Genomic DNA, 17776 nt, shown 5'->3' with positions numbered 1-17776 from the left:
AAAGAATCACTACATTCTACCCCCAAAATAATAATACACCATATGGTAAAGACACTAAGTGCTGCCAAACCTTTCTTCCATCAACACATTAAGTACCATTGGATTTGCTGAATCATCACACCTATGTGGAATAGAAGCTTGCACCACAGCCTGGACGTGTAACAGGGCCTCTTCTTTTTTCTGAGCTCCATGGAAACCAGCAGCTTTTTGATTCACTTGTTAAATAGGCCAGAGTAAAACACCCAGAGGAAAAAATCTTTTGCAGTCCCAGTCCAAAGAGTCTTACTGGGTATTGTGTATCTTTTGATGTTGGAGGGGATAGATAGACCAAGATACCCTTCACCTTGAAAGGGACATCTTCTTTTTTTTTTCCCCTGGTTTCATTTAAATTCATTTGGTTACTAGATGGTGTCTTATTATTTTGGGGGTAGAATGCAGTGATTCATTGGTTGCTTATAACACCTACTGCTCATTACATCAAGTGCCCTCCTTAATACCCATCATCCAATTATTCCATCTTGCCACCTACTTCTCCTCCACCAACCCTCAGTTTTTTCTTATGGTTTAAGGTTTGTCTCCCTCTCTGTTTTTATCCTATATTATTTATTCTTTCAAAATAAATATTTTTAAGGTTGCCAAGTGGGTATTTTTATTTAAATTCAGTTAGATAACTTATAGTACAACATTAGTTTTTTTATGTGGTGTTTCCATGATTCATTAGGTCAGTATAACACGCAGTGCTCATCTCAACATATGCCCTCCTTAATACCTATCACCTTGTTACACCATCCTGCTTTCTAACCTCCTCCCTCCAAAACCTCAGTTTGTTTCCCAGAGTCAAGGGTCTCTTGTGATTTATCTTCCTCTCTGATTTCTTCCCTTCTGGTTGTCTCTCCCTTACCCTATGGTCCTCTGTGGTATTCCTTGTATTCCACATATGAGTGAAAACATATAATGACTGTCTTTCTCTAATTGACTTATTTCACTTAGCATAATAACCCCCAGTTCCATCCATGTCTATGCAAATGGTAGCTTTCATCCATATTGATGGCTGAGTAATATTCCACTACATACATGAACCACATCTTTTTCCATTCAGTCATCTGTTGACAGGCATCCCAGTTCCTCCAAATCTGGCTATTGTGGACATTGCTGCTATGAACATTGGGGTGCATGGGCCCTTTCTTTTCACTACATATGTTTCTATACCTAGTACCTAGTAGTGCAATTGCTGGGTTATAGGGTAGGTCTACTCTTAAATTTTTGAGGAAGCAGACACTTATTTAACACTAAGCTTTAATAGCTTTAATAGGGTTATGAGATCTTCATCTTCCCTGTTCCTGTCTCTCTAGGGTCATACCCAGTCATTTATCCTTTATAAACTCATTGTCTAGCACACTGTCTGGCACATGGTAAGAGTTCATTAAGTAATTGTTGACTGAATAGATGAATTAGCTACCATAATCACACTGAATTCACCAGATTTCCTACAAACTGATTTATAATATGACCTTGGTTATGTAATCCCTCTCTTAGGAATGTTCCTACACCAAATGATGTGTACATATTCAAACTGTGGACAGGATTTCATGTTTCAGGTTCCATTTTTTATGTCATTTCATATTAGAACCATTCCTAAACCTCTGGATCTTTCTTTTGTGTTCCTCACAACTTGCTTTCATAGCACCTCTTTGCTACCACTACCTTACCATTTATAATATGGTGTTGTCATTTTCTGCCCCCACTGGGTGTCTCTCAGGTGATCTGAAGCTCTCTGAAGGCAAGACCCAGGTTCCTCTCTATTTACCATTGAGACACAACCATCAATGTGTCTGATATATTCTTTGGGCTAAATAAATTTCTGTTGATATTCCTTCTGTTGAGGGACAGAAGGAATAAATGGAATAAATTTATCCTGAAGTTGTTTTGTGTGTAGATGGAAACGTATATTTTTAAAAATATCTATTCATAATTAAATGTTACCAAAAATTAAACTAATTAAAAGAGAAAAATAACATGAACAGTTCCCAATCATATGATGAAATCTTACTGAAAGCAGGAAGAGTAGCAAGTTAAGCTATTTGCTTTTTCACTGAGAATCTGAGTTTCAATTTCTTTCTCATCACACATCTTAAGCAGGAGTTAAAACAAATTTCAGTTTCTTGAAGAGATCTAGTTAGAAGGCTCAGAGTCTGAATCAGACAAAAATGAGAAAATAATTCTATACACCCTAGTATTTTTTTTACCTTCCTTTATACTTTTATTTTTCTTTCCTCATTTATCATGGACTAGACATTGTTCTACTTGTAGAAACTATTCTTTGTTAGCAGACAAGAACTTTAAGGAGCAAAAATTTACATAAAGATTAGAAATTCTTGTATGGTACTTAAAAATCATTTATTTGAACATCACATTTTTTAATGGCTTATCAGCATAAGATGGGTGATATGAACAATACCAAATGATTCTGAGGTCTACAGGAAATTTGGAAACATGGTATAATATTCTTATTCTAAAGTAGTTACAAAACACAATATTACAGTGATGTGTTATCATCAACTATGATAAATAAAATTAAGCAGAGTTGTTAATGGAACGTCCCTAGAATTTATTTCTAGTCACAAATTAATATAAATATAATACATAATTTTATATAACTATATATCACTATGATATATATATGATATATGTATATAATAATATAACATGTATATGCATGCTATATATAACATTATAATACATATATATTATAATATATATTACATATAATATGCGGTATGAGGCACAATCCCCAGTTCAATATATGGTAACTATTATAATCATTTTTCTATCATCATTGCCTTGCATTGCATCATAGCATTAAAGAGCATGGCCTGAGAAATCAGGTAGATTCTGATTACTGACTTTTCGGTGTTCTTATTTTGAGACTTTCCCCTTTCTGCTTCCTCTCCTATAAAATGGGGATAATGCCACCCTCTTTGAGTTGTTATAGAGATTGCTGCTTAATATTAATATATTTTTAATTATTAAATTAGGATGAAAACATATGAATCCATATACATGAATGAAGCTAGTAAAACTAAGCCCCAGTTAGGTAGAATTATCCAAATATTCAAAGAGCGATTCTGGCTTAGGGTTATTTCTCCTTTTCTTGTGCCCATTTTGCTCTTTTCAATGCAAAGTCTATGATTCATATCATTCATTTTTTTTTTCTTCATTTCATAGGTGTTCTTTGCCAAAACCATCCAAAATGTCCTTTTGACCTTTGCTCAAGTTGAATCAATGTAGATCTCCAGGCATATTATTTGGCATCTGAAATAGCTTTCTTACTACACAATTTTCTAATGGCATTTTTCATCTGATCATTTCTCAAGGTATAGATTAAAGGATTTAACATGGGTGTTATTGTAGTATAGAACACAGCAACTGCTTTATCAATAGATAAAGTAGCTGCAGGTCTCATGTACACAAATATGCAGGGCACAAAGAATAGGACAACCACTGTGATGTGGGAGACACAGGTGGAGAGGGCTTTGTGCCTTGCCTCCAAGCTATGGTTCCTTAGGGAGCGCAGAATGACCACATAGGAAACCATCAAGAGGAGGAAGTTTAAGACACAGATGAAACCACTGTTGGCAGCAACAAAGAACCCTAGAGTGTGGGTATCAGTGCAGGCAAGATTGAGCAAAGGGTTCAGATCACATATAAAATGATCTATGATATTAGGGCCACAGAAGGGTAATGGGATGATAAAGAGGATTTGTATGGTTGCATGTAGGAAGCCTCCCACCCATACCACTCCCATTAGAAGGCTACACACCTGCCGATTCATGATGGTCATGTAGTGCAATGGCTTGCAGATGGCCACATAACGGTCATAGGCCATCACAGTAAGCAGGATAACATCAGCACCTCCAAAGAAATGCTCCCCAAATATTTGGATAATACATGCATTGAATGGGATGGTCTTCTTTTCACGGAGTGATTCTATGATCAGTGTAGGGGTATTGACAGAAGAATAGCAGGCATCAATGAAGGAGAGATAAGCCAGGAAAAAGTACATGGGGGACCCTGATAATGGGCTGGCAGTGATAGTGACTACAGTGAGCACATTTCCTACCACAGAGATGATGTAGATGACCAAAAACACAGCAAATATGATTTTCTGCATCTTTGGATTCTCTGTGAGCCCCAGTAGAACAAACTCTGTCACGTTGTTCCTATTCTCCATCATTTCATTTTATGATTATGTTACCTGAAAAAGAAATCCCTTTTGATTAATGTAACCTTGACTATATTAAGCTTATTACCTAGTAAATAATAAATGCCTAAATTCCATTGAGTCATGAATTCTCAGGCTGTTTTTTGACACATAAGTAAGTTCAAGTTCTTGAAGATCATCTGTGCACACTTCATTTGAGATAACCAAGAGGCTATATTGATGTAGTCAAGGCTATAAATACAAAGCCAGGAATTTTTCCTTTATCCTTAGAATTGAGAATATGAGTGGAAGGATGAACAGGAATTGGAGGAAGGATGCCACTTGGATAAAATTCTGGTAGCGATCTTTGTGTGTCTTGGATAAAGTCAGCTGAGCTCCAGTAAGGGGATGTAAGCCAGAGACAGAAAGCCCATTATCATACTATTTAAAGAGTTGACAAAAACTGTAATAGGATATTTCTTATGGGAATGTAATAAAAGGCTACAGAAACTACTCTAAAAAATTGGTTGTAATCGTGTAAAAACCCAGGAACTGGAGGGTATAGGCTTAGTGAAATGAGTCAATCAGAGGAAGACAATTATCATGCAGTTCACTCATATGTGGAATACAAAAAATAGTGCATCAGATCATAAGTGAAGGCCAGGAAAACTAAATGGGAAGAAGTCATAGAGGGAGGCAAAACCATGTGAGATTTTTTTTAAGATTTTATTTATTTATTTGACAGAGAGAGAGATCACAAGTAGGCAGAGAGGCAGGCAGAGAGAGAGAGGGGGAAGCAGACACCCTGCTCAGTGGAGATCCTGATGCGGGGCTTGATCTCAGGACCCTGAGATCAGGACCTGAGCCAAAGGCAGAGGCTTAACCCACTGAACCACCCAGGCATGCCAGGACTTTTAACTCTTGGAAACAAGCTGAGGGTTGCTGAAGGGGAGATTGTAGGGGGATGGGGTAGCTGGGTGATGGGCATTTAGGAGGACAAGTAATGTAATGAGCACTGTATGTTATATGCAACTGTTGAATTATTAAACACTACATCTAAAACTTATGATGTACTATATGTTAGATAAAAAGTTTAAATAAAAAAAAAAAAACCTCCAGGAACAATATACTAGCTAATAAATACGTACTTCTAATAATTGATTGCTATGTGCATGGATGGCATGGTAGTAACCTGAATGCTTAGTATTACACCACCAATTTTGCAAATGAAGAAACAATTGCAGAACTGATGGAAATAATAATAATAATAAATACAATATCAACTAAAACTTACTAGACACCAGGCTCTGTTTTTATAGAAATGTAGTTCTTTAATCCTCACTACAAACCTGTAAGATGATTACCATTATTTTTATACTTCTTTTACGCAGTAGAAGATGCAAACATAGGGAAGAATTAAGGATCCTGGCCAGATCCAGCAGATAGTAAAGAGTAGAGACAAGTTTAGATCAAATTATACTTGCTACATTTTTTTTTTGCTCCAAATTTTTAATCCTTACCCTACCTTGTCATGTTCTAGTAAACAATCCTGAAGTAGTAATCTCCTTTTCACAAGACCATAATAATTATGATGACTTTCATGCCATTTTGGAGGCAAGTATATATGAAGCAGTTTCCATCAAAACACACACATATACACATTGGAATCCCTAAATATTAATAAAAAATGTGGCACTGATTTCATTGAGGAGCACTCTTACTTTGTTCTCTTATGCAGCCCCATTGGCTCCCTTCTCAATCCCCTTACAAGCATAGGTCCCCAGATTTTTCTGCACAACGTTGAAAATGACTCCCAGAGTGGTTAAGTGTACTGTATTGGATTGAACTTTAGAAAGACTAGATTAGAACATTGCCTTTTACACTTGCAACTTCCTTTATTCAGGGCATATTTCTAGACAATGTACATCCTTGTTTCTTCATCTATGAAGTGAAAATGATCATATCTGTATCCTAGGTGTTATGAGAATTGATTGAGGAAACATATACACATGCCCACCACATTAAGAGGGGCACATAAGAACTTTCACTTATTTTTGTGACTGTGTATGCAACTAGGAGATTTGAATAATTGGTATTTTGAGTGACGTATGCATAAACCTTTAACAATGCAATCAGCTCACAAAGGTTCATCTCCAATTTTACTTCTCAAGAAGCCACAGAGACTCACATTATCCATAACAGTTAACCTCAGGAAGGAGTCTTCCTGGTCTTGCATGGACTAAATGACTGTGATTTATGCCATTTATTACTCATATTTTTGTATTTTCTGTGTGTGTGTGTGTGTGTGTGTGTGTGTGTGTGTGTGGAGTGTATTTACATTTGATTTTCATGCTTGTGATTAGTCTTGAATGGGAAAGGAGGTGTCTCATGGCAAAAAGAAAAGCACCTGGTGTCAGAGAGCTGGTCCTACAAATTGTATAATCTCTATGAGCCTCAAAGCTTACATTTGCCAAATTAGGTTAATGACATTTGCCAAGTATCTATTGGATAATTAGTGTGAGGATAAAATATTGTTATGTTTGACAAGTTTTGAAATATAATGATTACTACATATAGAAAGGACCAATCTTTAAGATGTTTCAACACTAATGAAAAACTTACCTTATAGACTTAGATGATCTTAATGATATTTAAAGGCTTTCAGAAATAATTCCATCTTCAAGCTGATGTCTTCTTGGATAGGGAACTTCCAATATGAAAGATATGACACACTCAGACATGGACTATTTAGGTAATTTGATGACCAATCAACAGTTCTTGAGAAAGTAGTTTCTATTAGTCTAAAACTTTCCTCCTAGCCTAAAGCCTCAAAATTCTTCTCAGAAAAACTGAGATTTGAATTTAGAATGGATTCTTCTGACACTCTGTGGAGAAATGATCTCCAGATGGCTCTGGCCTCATAGGCAAGAGGCAAGAAATGTGGAGGCAACACTTTCAAATGGGTCATTCCTACCATAATGAATCTTGCTCTGGAAAGGTGAACACCCCACAACACTTTCATCTGGCACTGCATGGATATTTAAAGAGGTTTGTAGAAAGGTTCAAGGACCTTGGCTTATAGCTATTGCTTTCTCCCTCTGGAATTAATTATCCCTTCTGATGGAAAGGGTTTTTCCTAAAAACAGGTGTTCTGAAGAGACGTGTTTGAGAAATATGCAATTTCGAATAGGGAATTACATTCCCTGTACTTGGAACCCAAACAAAATTTCTCTTTGGGGAATTTGGTTCCTCTTCTTTCCTTTTTTGAAATATTTTATTTATTTATTTATTTATTTATTTATTTACTTGACAGAGTGCAAGTAAATATTTTATTTATTTACTTGGCAGAGTGCATAAGCAGGGAGAGCAGGAAAGGAAAAAGCAGAAGACAGACAGTGCTCACTAGGGAGCATAAGGTTTTGTTCAATCCCAGGACCCTGAGATCATGACCTGAGCCAAAGGCAGAAACTCAACTGACTGAGCCACACAGATGTCCCATGAACTTTGGTTTCTTAGAAAGCTAAATGTCATGGTAAATAGGAAAATGGCATAATTTCATTGTGGGGACTGTGATATACTTAACCTGTTGACTCCAGATCCAGAGAGAACTGCTTCCTTAACAATATTAAAACTTTTCTGGATACCTGCTATTGATTGCATCTGAGTTTGAGCAGTGAGGGCATAAAAAATGGAAAGGTAGCCATTAAAATTCTTGACTCCAAAAGCTATTTTAACATTCATTAGAGAGCTAGGAAAGTAAAAAGAAACTCTAATAGGATCCCAATTAATAATCTCTGGAATTCATGATCTGGCCAGTAAGAAATACTAGGTAACATTAAAATTGTGGCAAGACATCAAAACACAAGCAGGAAGTTATAATTTTAACCAGAAGAATTGTTCCACATTCTTGTCACTTGATATTGTTGCTCATTTTTCTTTTAGGCATCCAAGGAGTTATGTGGTAATATAGTATTGTGGTTTTAATTTGCTTTCCCTGCTGACTAGTGATGTTGGACATTTTTTAATGTTATTATTGGATATATAATATATATTATATATAAATGTCTTCATTTAAATTCCAGTTAGCTTCCATACAGGCTAATATTATTTTCATGTGTACAATATAGTGATTCAACAATTTGATACAATGCCTAGTGCTCATCACAAGTGCTCTCCTTAATCTCCACCAGTTACTTAACTCATCCCCTACCCACCTCCCTTTTGGTGACCATCACTTTGTTCTCTAGAGTTAAAAGAGTCTGTTTCTTGCTTTGCCTCTCTATCTCTCTCTCCACTACCCCCCCATACTGGTTTGCATATTTCTTAAATCCAAATATGAATGAAATTATATGGTATTTGTCTTTCTCTGGCTGACTTGTTTCACTTAGCGTAATACTCTCTAGCTCCATCCATGTCATTGCAAATGGCAAGACTTCATTCTTTTTGATGGCTAAATAATATGCCATCACATATCATCACCTATTCTTTTCTTTTCTTTTCTTTTCTTTTTTTTTTTTCCATCGCCTATTCTTTATCCATTCATCAGATGATAGATATTTGGGCTGTTTCCATAATTTAGCTATTGTAAATAAAGCTGCTATAATCAGGGATGCATGTATTACTTTGAATTAGTATTTTTTCTATTCTTTGAGCAGGTATCTATGAGTGCAATTTCTGGATTGTTGGGTAGCATCATATATATATATATATATAAAACTATCAAAGTCAACATCCAACAAACAAATGATCCAATTAAAAAGGAGCAGAAGACTTGAATACACATATTTCCAAAGTAGATATACAGATGGCTGACAGACACAGGAAAAGATGCTCAACATCACTGATCGTCAGGAAAATACAAATCAAAACTACAGTGAGGTATCAATTCATACTTGCCAGAATAGCTAAAATCAACAATGGTAGAAACAACAGATATTGGTGAGGATTGGAAGAAAGAGAACACTCTTGCACTGTTGGTGGGAATACAAAGTTTGCAGCCACTCTAGAAAACATTACAGTTTCCTCAAAAAGTTAAAAATAGAACTACCCTATGATCCAGCATTTGTACCTTACTTAGAGAATTTCTTTTCAAGTCCTTTGTAGAGTATAAAAATAGTAGTTCTGGGTTTCTTATTACTTAACTCTAAGTGTTCTTTATATATTCTAGATATAGGTATTTTTGTCATATAGATGTTTTACACATTAAAAAATAAAAACAGGGGTGCCTGGGTGGCTCAGTGGGTTAAGCCGCTGCCTTCAGCTCAGGTCATGATCTCAGGGTCCTGGGATCGAGTCCCGCATCAGGCTCTCTGCTCAGCGGGGAGCCTGCTTCCCTCTCTGTCTCTCTCTGCCTGCCTCTCCATCTACTTGTGATCTCTCTCTGTCAAATAAATAAATAAATAAAATCTTAAAAAAAAAAAAACAAATAAATAAATATAAACCATATATTTATATATAATTTAAATACACAATTGCATATAATATAAAATGTTTATACATAAGTGTGTATGCTGTACTTTTTTCCTAGTCTATGAATTGCCGTTTTTAATGACATCCAATGAACAAAAGACTTAAAATACTAACAAGTTAAAATTTTCAGTTTTTCTTGTAGTTTTGGCTTATTGTGCAATATTTAATAAAAATAATCTTTCTAGTATTTTTATAGGTTTAGCTTTAAAATCTATGTATCTGCTTCATTTTGAGTTAATTTTTGTGTATGGTGTAAGGTAGTAGTCCATGTTCATTTTTTTTCTCATATGGGTATCCAATTGACCCAACATAGTTAGTTGAAAAAAACGTCTATTTTTTCTCCCATTGTATTATCTTGACATTTTGTAAAAAAAAAAAAAAAAAAAAAAAAATCTCACATTTAGGTCTATTTATGGATATTTTATTTTTTCAATGATCTATATATTTACCCTTATAGCAATACCACACAGTGTTGTTTATGGGAGATTTTATATATATACATATACACATAGTTTAGCTAGAATAAGTTCTCTTTCTCTCTCTTTTTTTTAAGATTTTATTTATTTATTGGACAGAGATCACAAAAAGGCAGAGAGGCAGGCAGAGAGAGAGGAGGAAGCAGGATCCCTGCTGAACAGAGAGCCCGATGCGGGCTCTATCTCAGGACCCTGGGATCATGACCTGAGCTAAAGGCTGAGGCTTTAACCCACTGAGCCACCCAGGTTCTCTTACCCAGGTTCTCCTAGAATAAGTTCTCTAACTGTTCTCTTTATTCCTCTGAGATTTTACATACAAGTGGTATCATAGTATTTGTCTCTTTTTTTCCATTTAAAAAATTTTTTTTTTAATTTCTTTTCAGTGTTCCAGAATTCATTGTTTATGCACTACCCGCAGTGCTCCATGCAGTATGTGCCCTCCATAATACCCACCACCAGCCTCACCCAATCTCTCACTGCCCTCCCCTCCAAAATGCTCAGTTTGTTTCTCAGAGTCCACAGTCTCTCATGGTTCATCTCCCCTCCAGTTTCCCCCAATTCACTTCTCTCCATCTCCTTTCTTTTTCTGGCTTATTTTACTTAGTATAATGCTTTTCAGATTTACGATGTCTTTGTAAATGGCAGGATTTTCTTCTTTTTAATGGCTGAATATTATTTATATTCTTCATTCATCTATTGAAGGACATTTATATTTTTCCCCATAGCTTGGCTATTGTAAATAATGTTAGCATAAATGTGGGTGTGTAGATATCTCTTTAAGATACTGGTTTATTTACTTACTTTGTTCAGGTAAACTCCACACCCAACACAGGACTTGAGACTGAAGTCCTGAGATCAAGAGCTGCATGGTCTATGGGCTGAGCCAGCCAGCCACCCCCAAGATGCTGAATTAAGTCTTTCAAATATACCCAGAAGTAGGATTGCTAAATCACATATAGAGTAGCTAATTTTTTAAATTTTTTGAATTATCACCATATTGTTTTCCATAATGGCTGTGCCATTTTACATTCCAATGAACAGTGTATAAGTGTTTCCTTTTGCCCACATCCTTGCTAACATTTGTTATCTCTTGTTTTGGTTTTATAATGACAATCTGAATAGGTGTTCAGTAATATTCTCTTATGGTTTTGATTTACATTTCCCTGATAGCTAGTGATGTTGAGTACCTTTTCATATATCCTTTGCCCATTTATATGTCTTCTTAAAAAAAAAAAAAAAAAGAGGGGCGCCTGGGTGGCTCAGTGGGTTGGGCCTCAGCCTTTGGCTCGGGTCATGATCCCAGGGTGCTGGGATTGAGCCCTGCATCGGGCTCTCTGCTCAGCAGGAAGCCAGCTTCCTCCTCTCTCTCTCCCTGCCTCTCTGCCTACTTGTGATCTCTGTCAAATAAATAAATAAATAAATCTTTTAAAAAAAAAAGACTATTCAGGTCTTTTGCCCAATTTTAATTGGATTATTTATTTATTTATGTATTTATTTAGTATTAAGTTGTATGAATTTATTATGTATTTTCTTTTCTTTCATTATTTTTAAACTTCTTATCAGATATATTTTTAATTATTTACTTATTTATTTGAGAGACCGCAAGAGAGAGCATGAGCAAGAGCAAGGGAGAGGGAGAAGCAGACTCCTTGCAGAACAAGGATCCCAATGTGGGGCTTGGTTCCAGGGCTCTGAGATCATGACCTGAGCTAAAGGCAGATGCTTAACTGACTGAGTCACCCAGACACCCCATTAGATGTTTTGTGAATATTTTTCCCATTCTGTAGATTGCCTTTCAGTGTACTGTTTTATTTTTTATACAAAATTCTTTGACTTAATGTCCCACTTTTCATCTTAGATTTTATTGCCTGTTTTATTTTATTTTTTTCTGTCCAGTCCAAGAAATACTTCACAAGAGTAGTGTCAAAAATCTCTTACCCTCTGTTTTCTTCTGCGAGGTTTATTTTATTAGGTCTTATCTGTAAGCCTTTGATTCACACCATGTTAAGTTTGTGATTAGTGTGAGAAAGGTGTCCTATTTTATTCTTTTTCATATGGATATCCAGTTTTCTCAAAGCCATGTATTGAAGTTACTGTACTTTATGTATTGTGTGTTTTGGTACTCTTGTCAAAAATCAGTTGACTGTATATGTGTATGTCTATGTCTGGATTCTTTATTCTGTGCTATTTTTCTATGTGCCTGTTTTTATGCCAATATCATACTGTTTTGATTACTATAGCTTTGTAATACAGCTTGAAATCAGGTAGTGGGATGCTTCAAGCTTTACTCTTCTTTCTCAGGATTCCTCTGGTTTTTCAGGGTATTTTTGTGAGTCCAAAGAGAATAGGGATAATTCTTTCTCTACCTGTGAAAAAAAAAAGGCCATTGAAATTTTGATCAGGAGTGCATTGAATCTATAGATTGCATTAGGTTGTGTGGACATTTTCACAATATTTATCTTTCTAATTCCCTGAGCATGGAATATTTTTCACTTATTTGTGTATTCTTTGATCTTTTTCTAATATGTCTTATGGTATTCAGTCTAAAAGCTTTCACCTCCTAGGTTAAATCTATTCCTCAATATTTTGTTGACTTTGAAGCTATTGTAAATAGGATCATTTTCTTAATTTGTCTTTCAGTAGTTTGTTGTTAGTGTAAAGAAGTGCAACTGATATCTGTATGTTGATTGTTTTATCTTGCAAATTTATTGAATTCATTTATTAGCTCTAATTTTTTTGGTGGAATCTTTAGGATTTTATACATATGAAATCATGTGATTAGTTATAGAGATAGTTTTACTTCTTTCTTCCTCAATTGGATGCTTTCATTTACTTTTTAATCTAATTTCTCTGGTAGAAACCTTTAGTAAACTGTTTACTATAAGTAATGAGAGGGAACATCCTAGTGTTATTCTGATTTTAAGTGGGAAATACTTTGTGGATTGTGGTTCTTGGTATGTTTAGTGATTTTTCTAAATTATTTTTCTAAAATCCATATTCTGTGTGGTTACAGAACTCTTCTATTAGCTTAGTGGTTAGCTAGCTATTTGACAGAGACATCTTTAAACAATTTGTACAAAAAATAATAATAACATAGGTCTAGGTCTACCTTATGTTGTGCTCAGACTTTGATGTAATGTCTCTTCAAACTACATTGAGACTTCTTCTTTTTTAACGATCTAATGCTTAATTGTGTAAATATCCTATCTATATATATATAAATAATGTATATTCTTGTTAGATGTATAATTTTATGTATGTGTCTACAATACTTTTAAGTTGCATTTTTCAGATCTTTTCTATTCTCCTGACATAATGTTTGCTTTACTCATCAATAATTTAAAAAAAGGAGTATTACAATTTTCCCCTGTGAAGATGGATTCATATTTTTTCATACGGATTTACCTAGTTTTGTTTCATGCATTCTGAAGCTGTATTACTGAGTGCATATATGAATATGGGTTATGCATCAAGGGAAAGACAAATGCTATAATTTAAGGGTAGTATTGGAAGAATTTACTTTCATGATGTGGACAGCTATAGAAGAACCCAAGGAATGTGCAACATCCCAGGGTAGTGAAGTTGAGTGTGTTAAAGTATGGTGGGTGCAGAGAAGGGGCAAGCAGAAGTGGAGATGAGCAATGCAAAAAGGAAAAATATGTATTAAAATAAAACCTTAGATGGACCTGGTTGTGAACCCAGGAGGATCATCTGCGATGTACTAAGGGCTATGATTTACTCAACCTGTACCCGTGAGGTTCTACTGACACTCTATTTCTCTCTCACTCAAGGAGAGGGAGATAAAGCAAAGGAAGATAAAAACAAACCAAAAAAAAAAAAGGGGGAGAAAATGATTATGCACTGTGGCATTTCCAAATTCTAACAAGTGCCCAAACTAAGTAATATCCAGTAGCATAAAAAAGTTATAATTGGATTGATAAATAATTCAACATTTGTTAAATATATATTATGTATTATGATCAACAACAGAGACTTCAGTCTTCAAGGAAATTATTCTTGAAGAGGAGAGAGGGAGAAAGGGAGTGGGGTGGGGGATGGAATAGTCTGGTAGTGGTATTACGGAGGGCAAGTATTGCATGGAGCACTGGGTGTGGTGCATAAACAATGAATCTTGGTACAGAGGAAAGAAAAAAATGTTTGTAAGATGTCGATAGACTTACAAAAAAGAAATGGGCGGCAACTTCAAAGAAAAAATATATATATACCCATAATATTACATCAGGGCTATAACATTGCAGAAGTATTGAATCACTCACTAATAACTCTCACGAGATAAATGACAAAAGCCTCAAGCCCATCTATATGACCTTATAAAAATGTGGGCTTTATTTTTCAAATTATAACCACATACACACTGGCCACTGTAAAATGCCTGTGGGAGATTTTTCCCTCAGGTCCTTCTTGTGCTTTTAATTCAAGGTATTCCCAGTAACACTTTTCTGAAAGCTTCTTTTGTATGGAAGATTCACAGGAGAGTCAGGGACATTCCACATGTGTTTGCTATTTTATAGCACAGGCACAGAAATTAAAATAACAACACAGCCTGAAGGATCACCCTGACATTCCAAAGAGATTTAAAATCTCACAGAAGTGAGCATCCTGATTACTATGTATGTATGTGTGCATGTGTATAATGTAATGTATGTTTATATATTAATGTATGTATATATACATAAATATGTATGTTTAAATTGGGAGGAAATAACTAGGATATTTAACAATTTATTTTACATAAAAATTAGATCTTATTGAATCCTTATCTTTAAGTTTAAATTCTTCTGGAATAAATTTTCTTGTTGGTTATTTTCAAGAGAGGTCATTCAAGATATCCAAGATAAAATCTTGATAATTGGAGGGCAAAGGGAAGGTTTAAAGCTTTTATTTATGAGAGGGTATTTAAGCAAAATGAGTAAAGTATGAGCTTCCAAATCACATTGAAAAGGTTTAGATACAGACTGTCCCCTCGTACTTGTGTAACCTTGGGTTCAAATTTCCTTATTTGCAAAACAGGGGCAATAGTACAACAATATACCTCATCCGGTCATAGTGCAGACAAAATGGTTGGTAAATGAAAAGTGTTTACTAAAGTGCCTAAAATATATTATTATTTCCCATTCTGGTTTTAAAGATTTAACTATAAGTGTGTCACATAATTGAGCCCATAAATTTCAATATCACATTTTTCTTTATTATAGATGTGATAAAGTTAACTTTATTTATTTGAGAGAGAGAGACACAGCGAGAGAGGGAACACAAGCAGGGGGAGTGGGAGAGGGAGGAGCAGGCTTCCCACTGAGCAGGGAGCCCAGTGTGGGGCTCAATCCCAGGACTCTGGGATCATGACCTGAGCCAAAGGCAGATGCTTAAGGACTGAGCCACCCAGGTGCCCTGGATGTAATAAATAGTTTTAAAAAGCCAGAAGGATCAGGGCATCTGGGTGGCTCAGTCAGTTCAGGATCTGACTCTTACTTTCCATGCAAGTCACAATCTCAGGGTCTTGAAATCAAGCCCAGGGCAGGCTCTGCATTCAGTATGGAGTCTGTTTGAGATTCTCTTTCTCTTTTCCCTCTGCCCCTTCCCCTGCCTCTGCTTGCTTGTTCTCTCTCTCTCCCTTTCTCTAAAATAAATAAATGAATGAATGAATAAATATTTTTAAAAAGCCAGAAAAATCATGTCAAATTGTCCTTGATGGATTTTTACACTATCCATAGATTCTCGTGTCCTCAGTCATAATTTCCACTTCCAAATAAGCTAATGAAACTTCTTTTTCTTTTAACCTATAGTTAATATGTGTATGCAAAGAATTCCTCATAGATTTTTCTCAAGTGATTTAAAATCTAAGGAGCCGTTCTTGAGAGAAATTCTTTAAATAAAAAAGTATGTAAAAAGGTGGAATCTAAATTTACTCCAAAAACCCTGTTCATATATATATATGGTGTGTCTGTGTGTGTGTGAGAGAGAGAGAGAGAGAAGAGAAACAGGATTTTTATTTAATGAATTAAATAATGACCAAAAAGAAAATGATTCAAATATGAACAGAGGATATTTATGCATAAGGCAACATTCCCAGAGAATTCTATGGTCACTGCTTTGTAGAATTTTTTTCTTTTTTCTATATGGGTATATGTTTTCCCAACTAATGTTCAGTCACTGAAAACGGAGCAATACTGGATCAAATGTTGAGAGATGTTGAGTCTTTTTTTTTTTTTTTAAAGATTTTATTTATTTATTTGACAGACAGAGATCACAAGTAGGCAGAGAGGCAGGCAGAGAGAGAGGAGGAAGCAGACTCCCTGCCGAGCAGAGAGCCCAATGCGGGGCTCGATCCCAGGATCCTGGGATCATGACCCGAGCTGAAGGCAGAGGCTTTAACCCACTGAGCCACCCAGGCGCCCCGAGAGATGTTGAGTCTTAACCAAGATTTGAACTTATTACAGTTTGGTTCTACAATTTTATGAAAAGTTGTCTGTAAGTTCATATATATCCTTTAACTGATCACAATCTGCCACATAAACAAGGACTGTTTCAATACTCTCAATTTATACATAAATAAATATATTGCTAAGCTTTGTTTTATTAACCCAGAACAAATTTATACTAACATCATTTTTTTTTTCTTTGCATTCAATGTATGTCTAACATGAGTTCTTCAACTAATCCCATTGTGGAAGAATATAAAATCCACAGATAAATCCAATGAACTGATGGAAGTACTGATAACTACCTTCTTATAAACAACTTGTTCCTTTCCATTTTGGGGAGCACTCTTCTTCAGACTTAATCATATCAGAATCATAAGCATCTATATTTCATATCCCTAAATGAACTTTATTTATTTTGCCCTTGAAACAGGACAGACAGATCCCGTATGATTGGTTCCAATACCAGCTGAAGAAAGAGGATCAGGGAGAATGAACTGCTCTGTATTAACAAGAAAGGTAACAAGACATAGGAGCTTGGACTCTCACCTTCATGATCATTAGACTAGAAATCTGTCCCTTACGTCATACTGTTCCTTCAGTGGCACCATTAAAATAATTCATTGACATTAAGTCTTTTAGGCAAATTATGCCGCTGTGGCACACATTGCGTTACGGGTAAAAGGTGATGGCTCAACATAGTCACTCTCTGCTCCGAGGCCTACTGCATCTAAGTGGCTATGCTGCTTAACTGCATGGTTAAACATGCAGGACATTCTTAAATCACCTTGGGTTCTTCAATATATCAATAGAAGATAACTAGCTCTCCACAGTGCTTCTTGCATTTTAAACAGCAACCTAAAAATGTGTCTTTAAAACGATTAGAAAAAAGGGAAAGTTTGTATATAATAATAAACTGCTATAATAGACTGGGTAACTTATATTCAGATTCCAGATTGTGTCCCAGTTCCTTTTTCCCTGCCTCTCCATGTTCTGAATCTTGACCAAACCTGTCAAAAAGAAGACTTACTGAAACTATTGTCAACTAATTATCAACCAATCTCTGCTATGATTCAGAGCCTTGATTTTGTCCTTATTTCAAGAAATATCTTTAGTTCTCCTGGATATATGGAAAATTTTGTGTGATTGGGATATTATATATAAATTCCGAAATGTCCATTAACTGGTGA

The 17776-nt window shown here is 35.4% G+C and overlaps 1 protein-coding gene across 1 annotated transcript; it reads right to left on the bottom strand.

Annotated features, from left to right (window-relative positions):
• Positions 1–3301: 3301 nt before the first annotated feature.
• On the bottom strand, positions 3302–4234 carry LOC111149728 (olfactory receptor 4C46-like). The gene has a single exon (XM_022506969.1). The coding sequence runs from the start codon at positions 4232–4234 to the stop codon at positions 3302–3304; it is 933 nt and encodes a 310-aa protein (XP_022362677.1).
• Between the last annotated feature and the right edge of the window lie 13542 nt (positions 4235–17776).

The sequence above is a fragment of the Enhydra lutris genome, unplaced genomic scaffold, assembly GCF_002288905.1.
Source record: "Enhydra lutris kenyoni isolate GAN:26980312 unplaced genomic scaffold, ASM228890v2 scaffoldscaffold22, whole genome shotgun sequence".
Classification (NCBI taxonomy): domain Eukaryota; kingdom Metazoa; phylum Chordata; class Mammalia; order Carnivora; family Mustelidae; genus Enhydra; species Enhydra lutris.
This window is presented reverse-complemented; position numbering and strand designations above follow the sequence as displayed.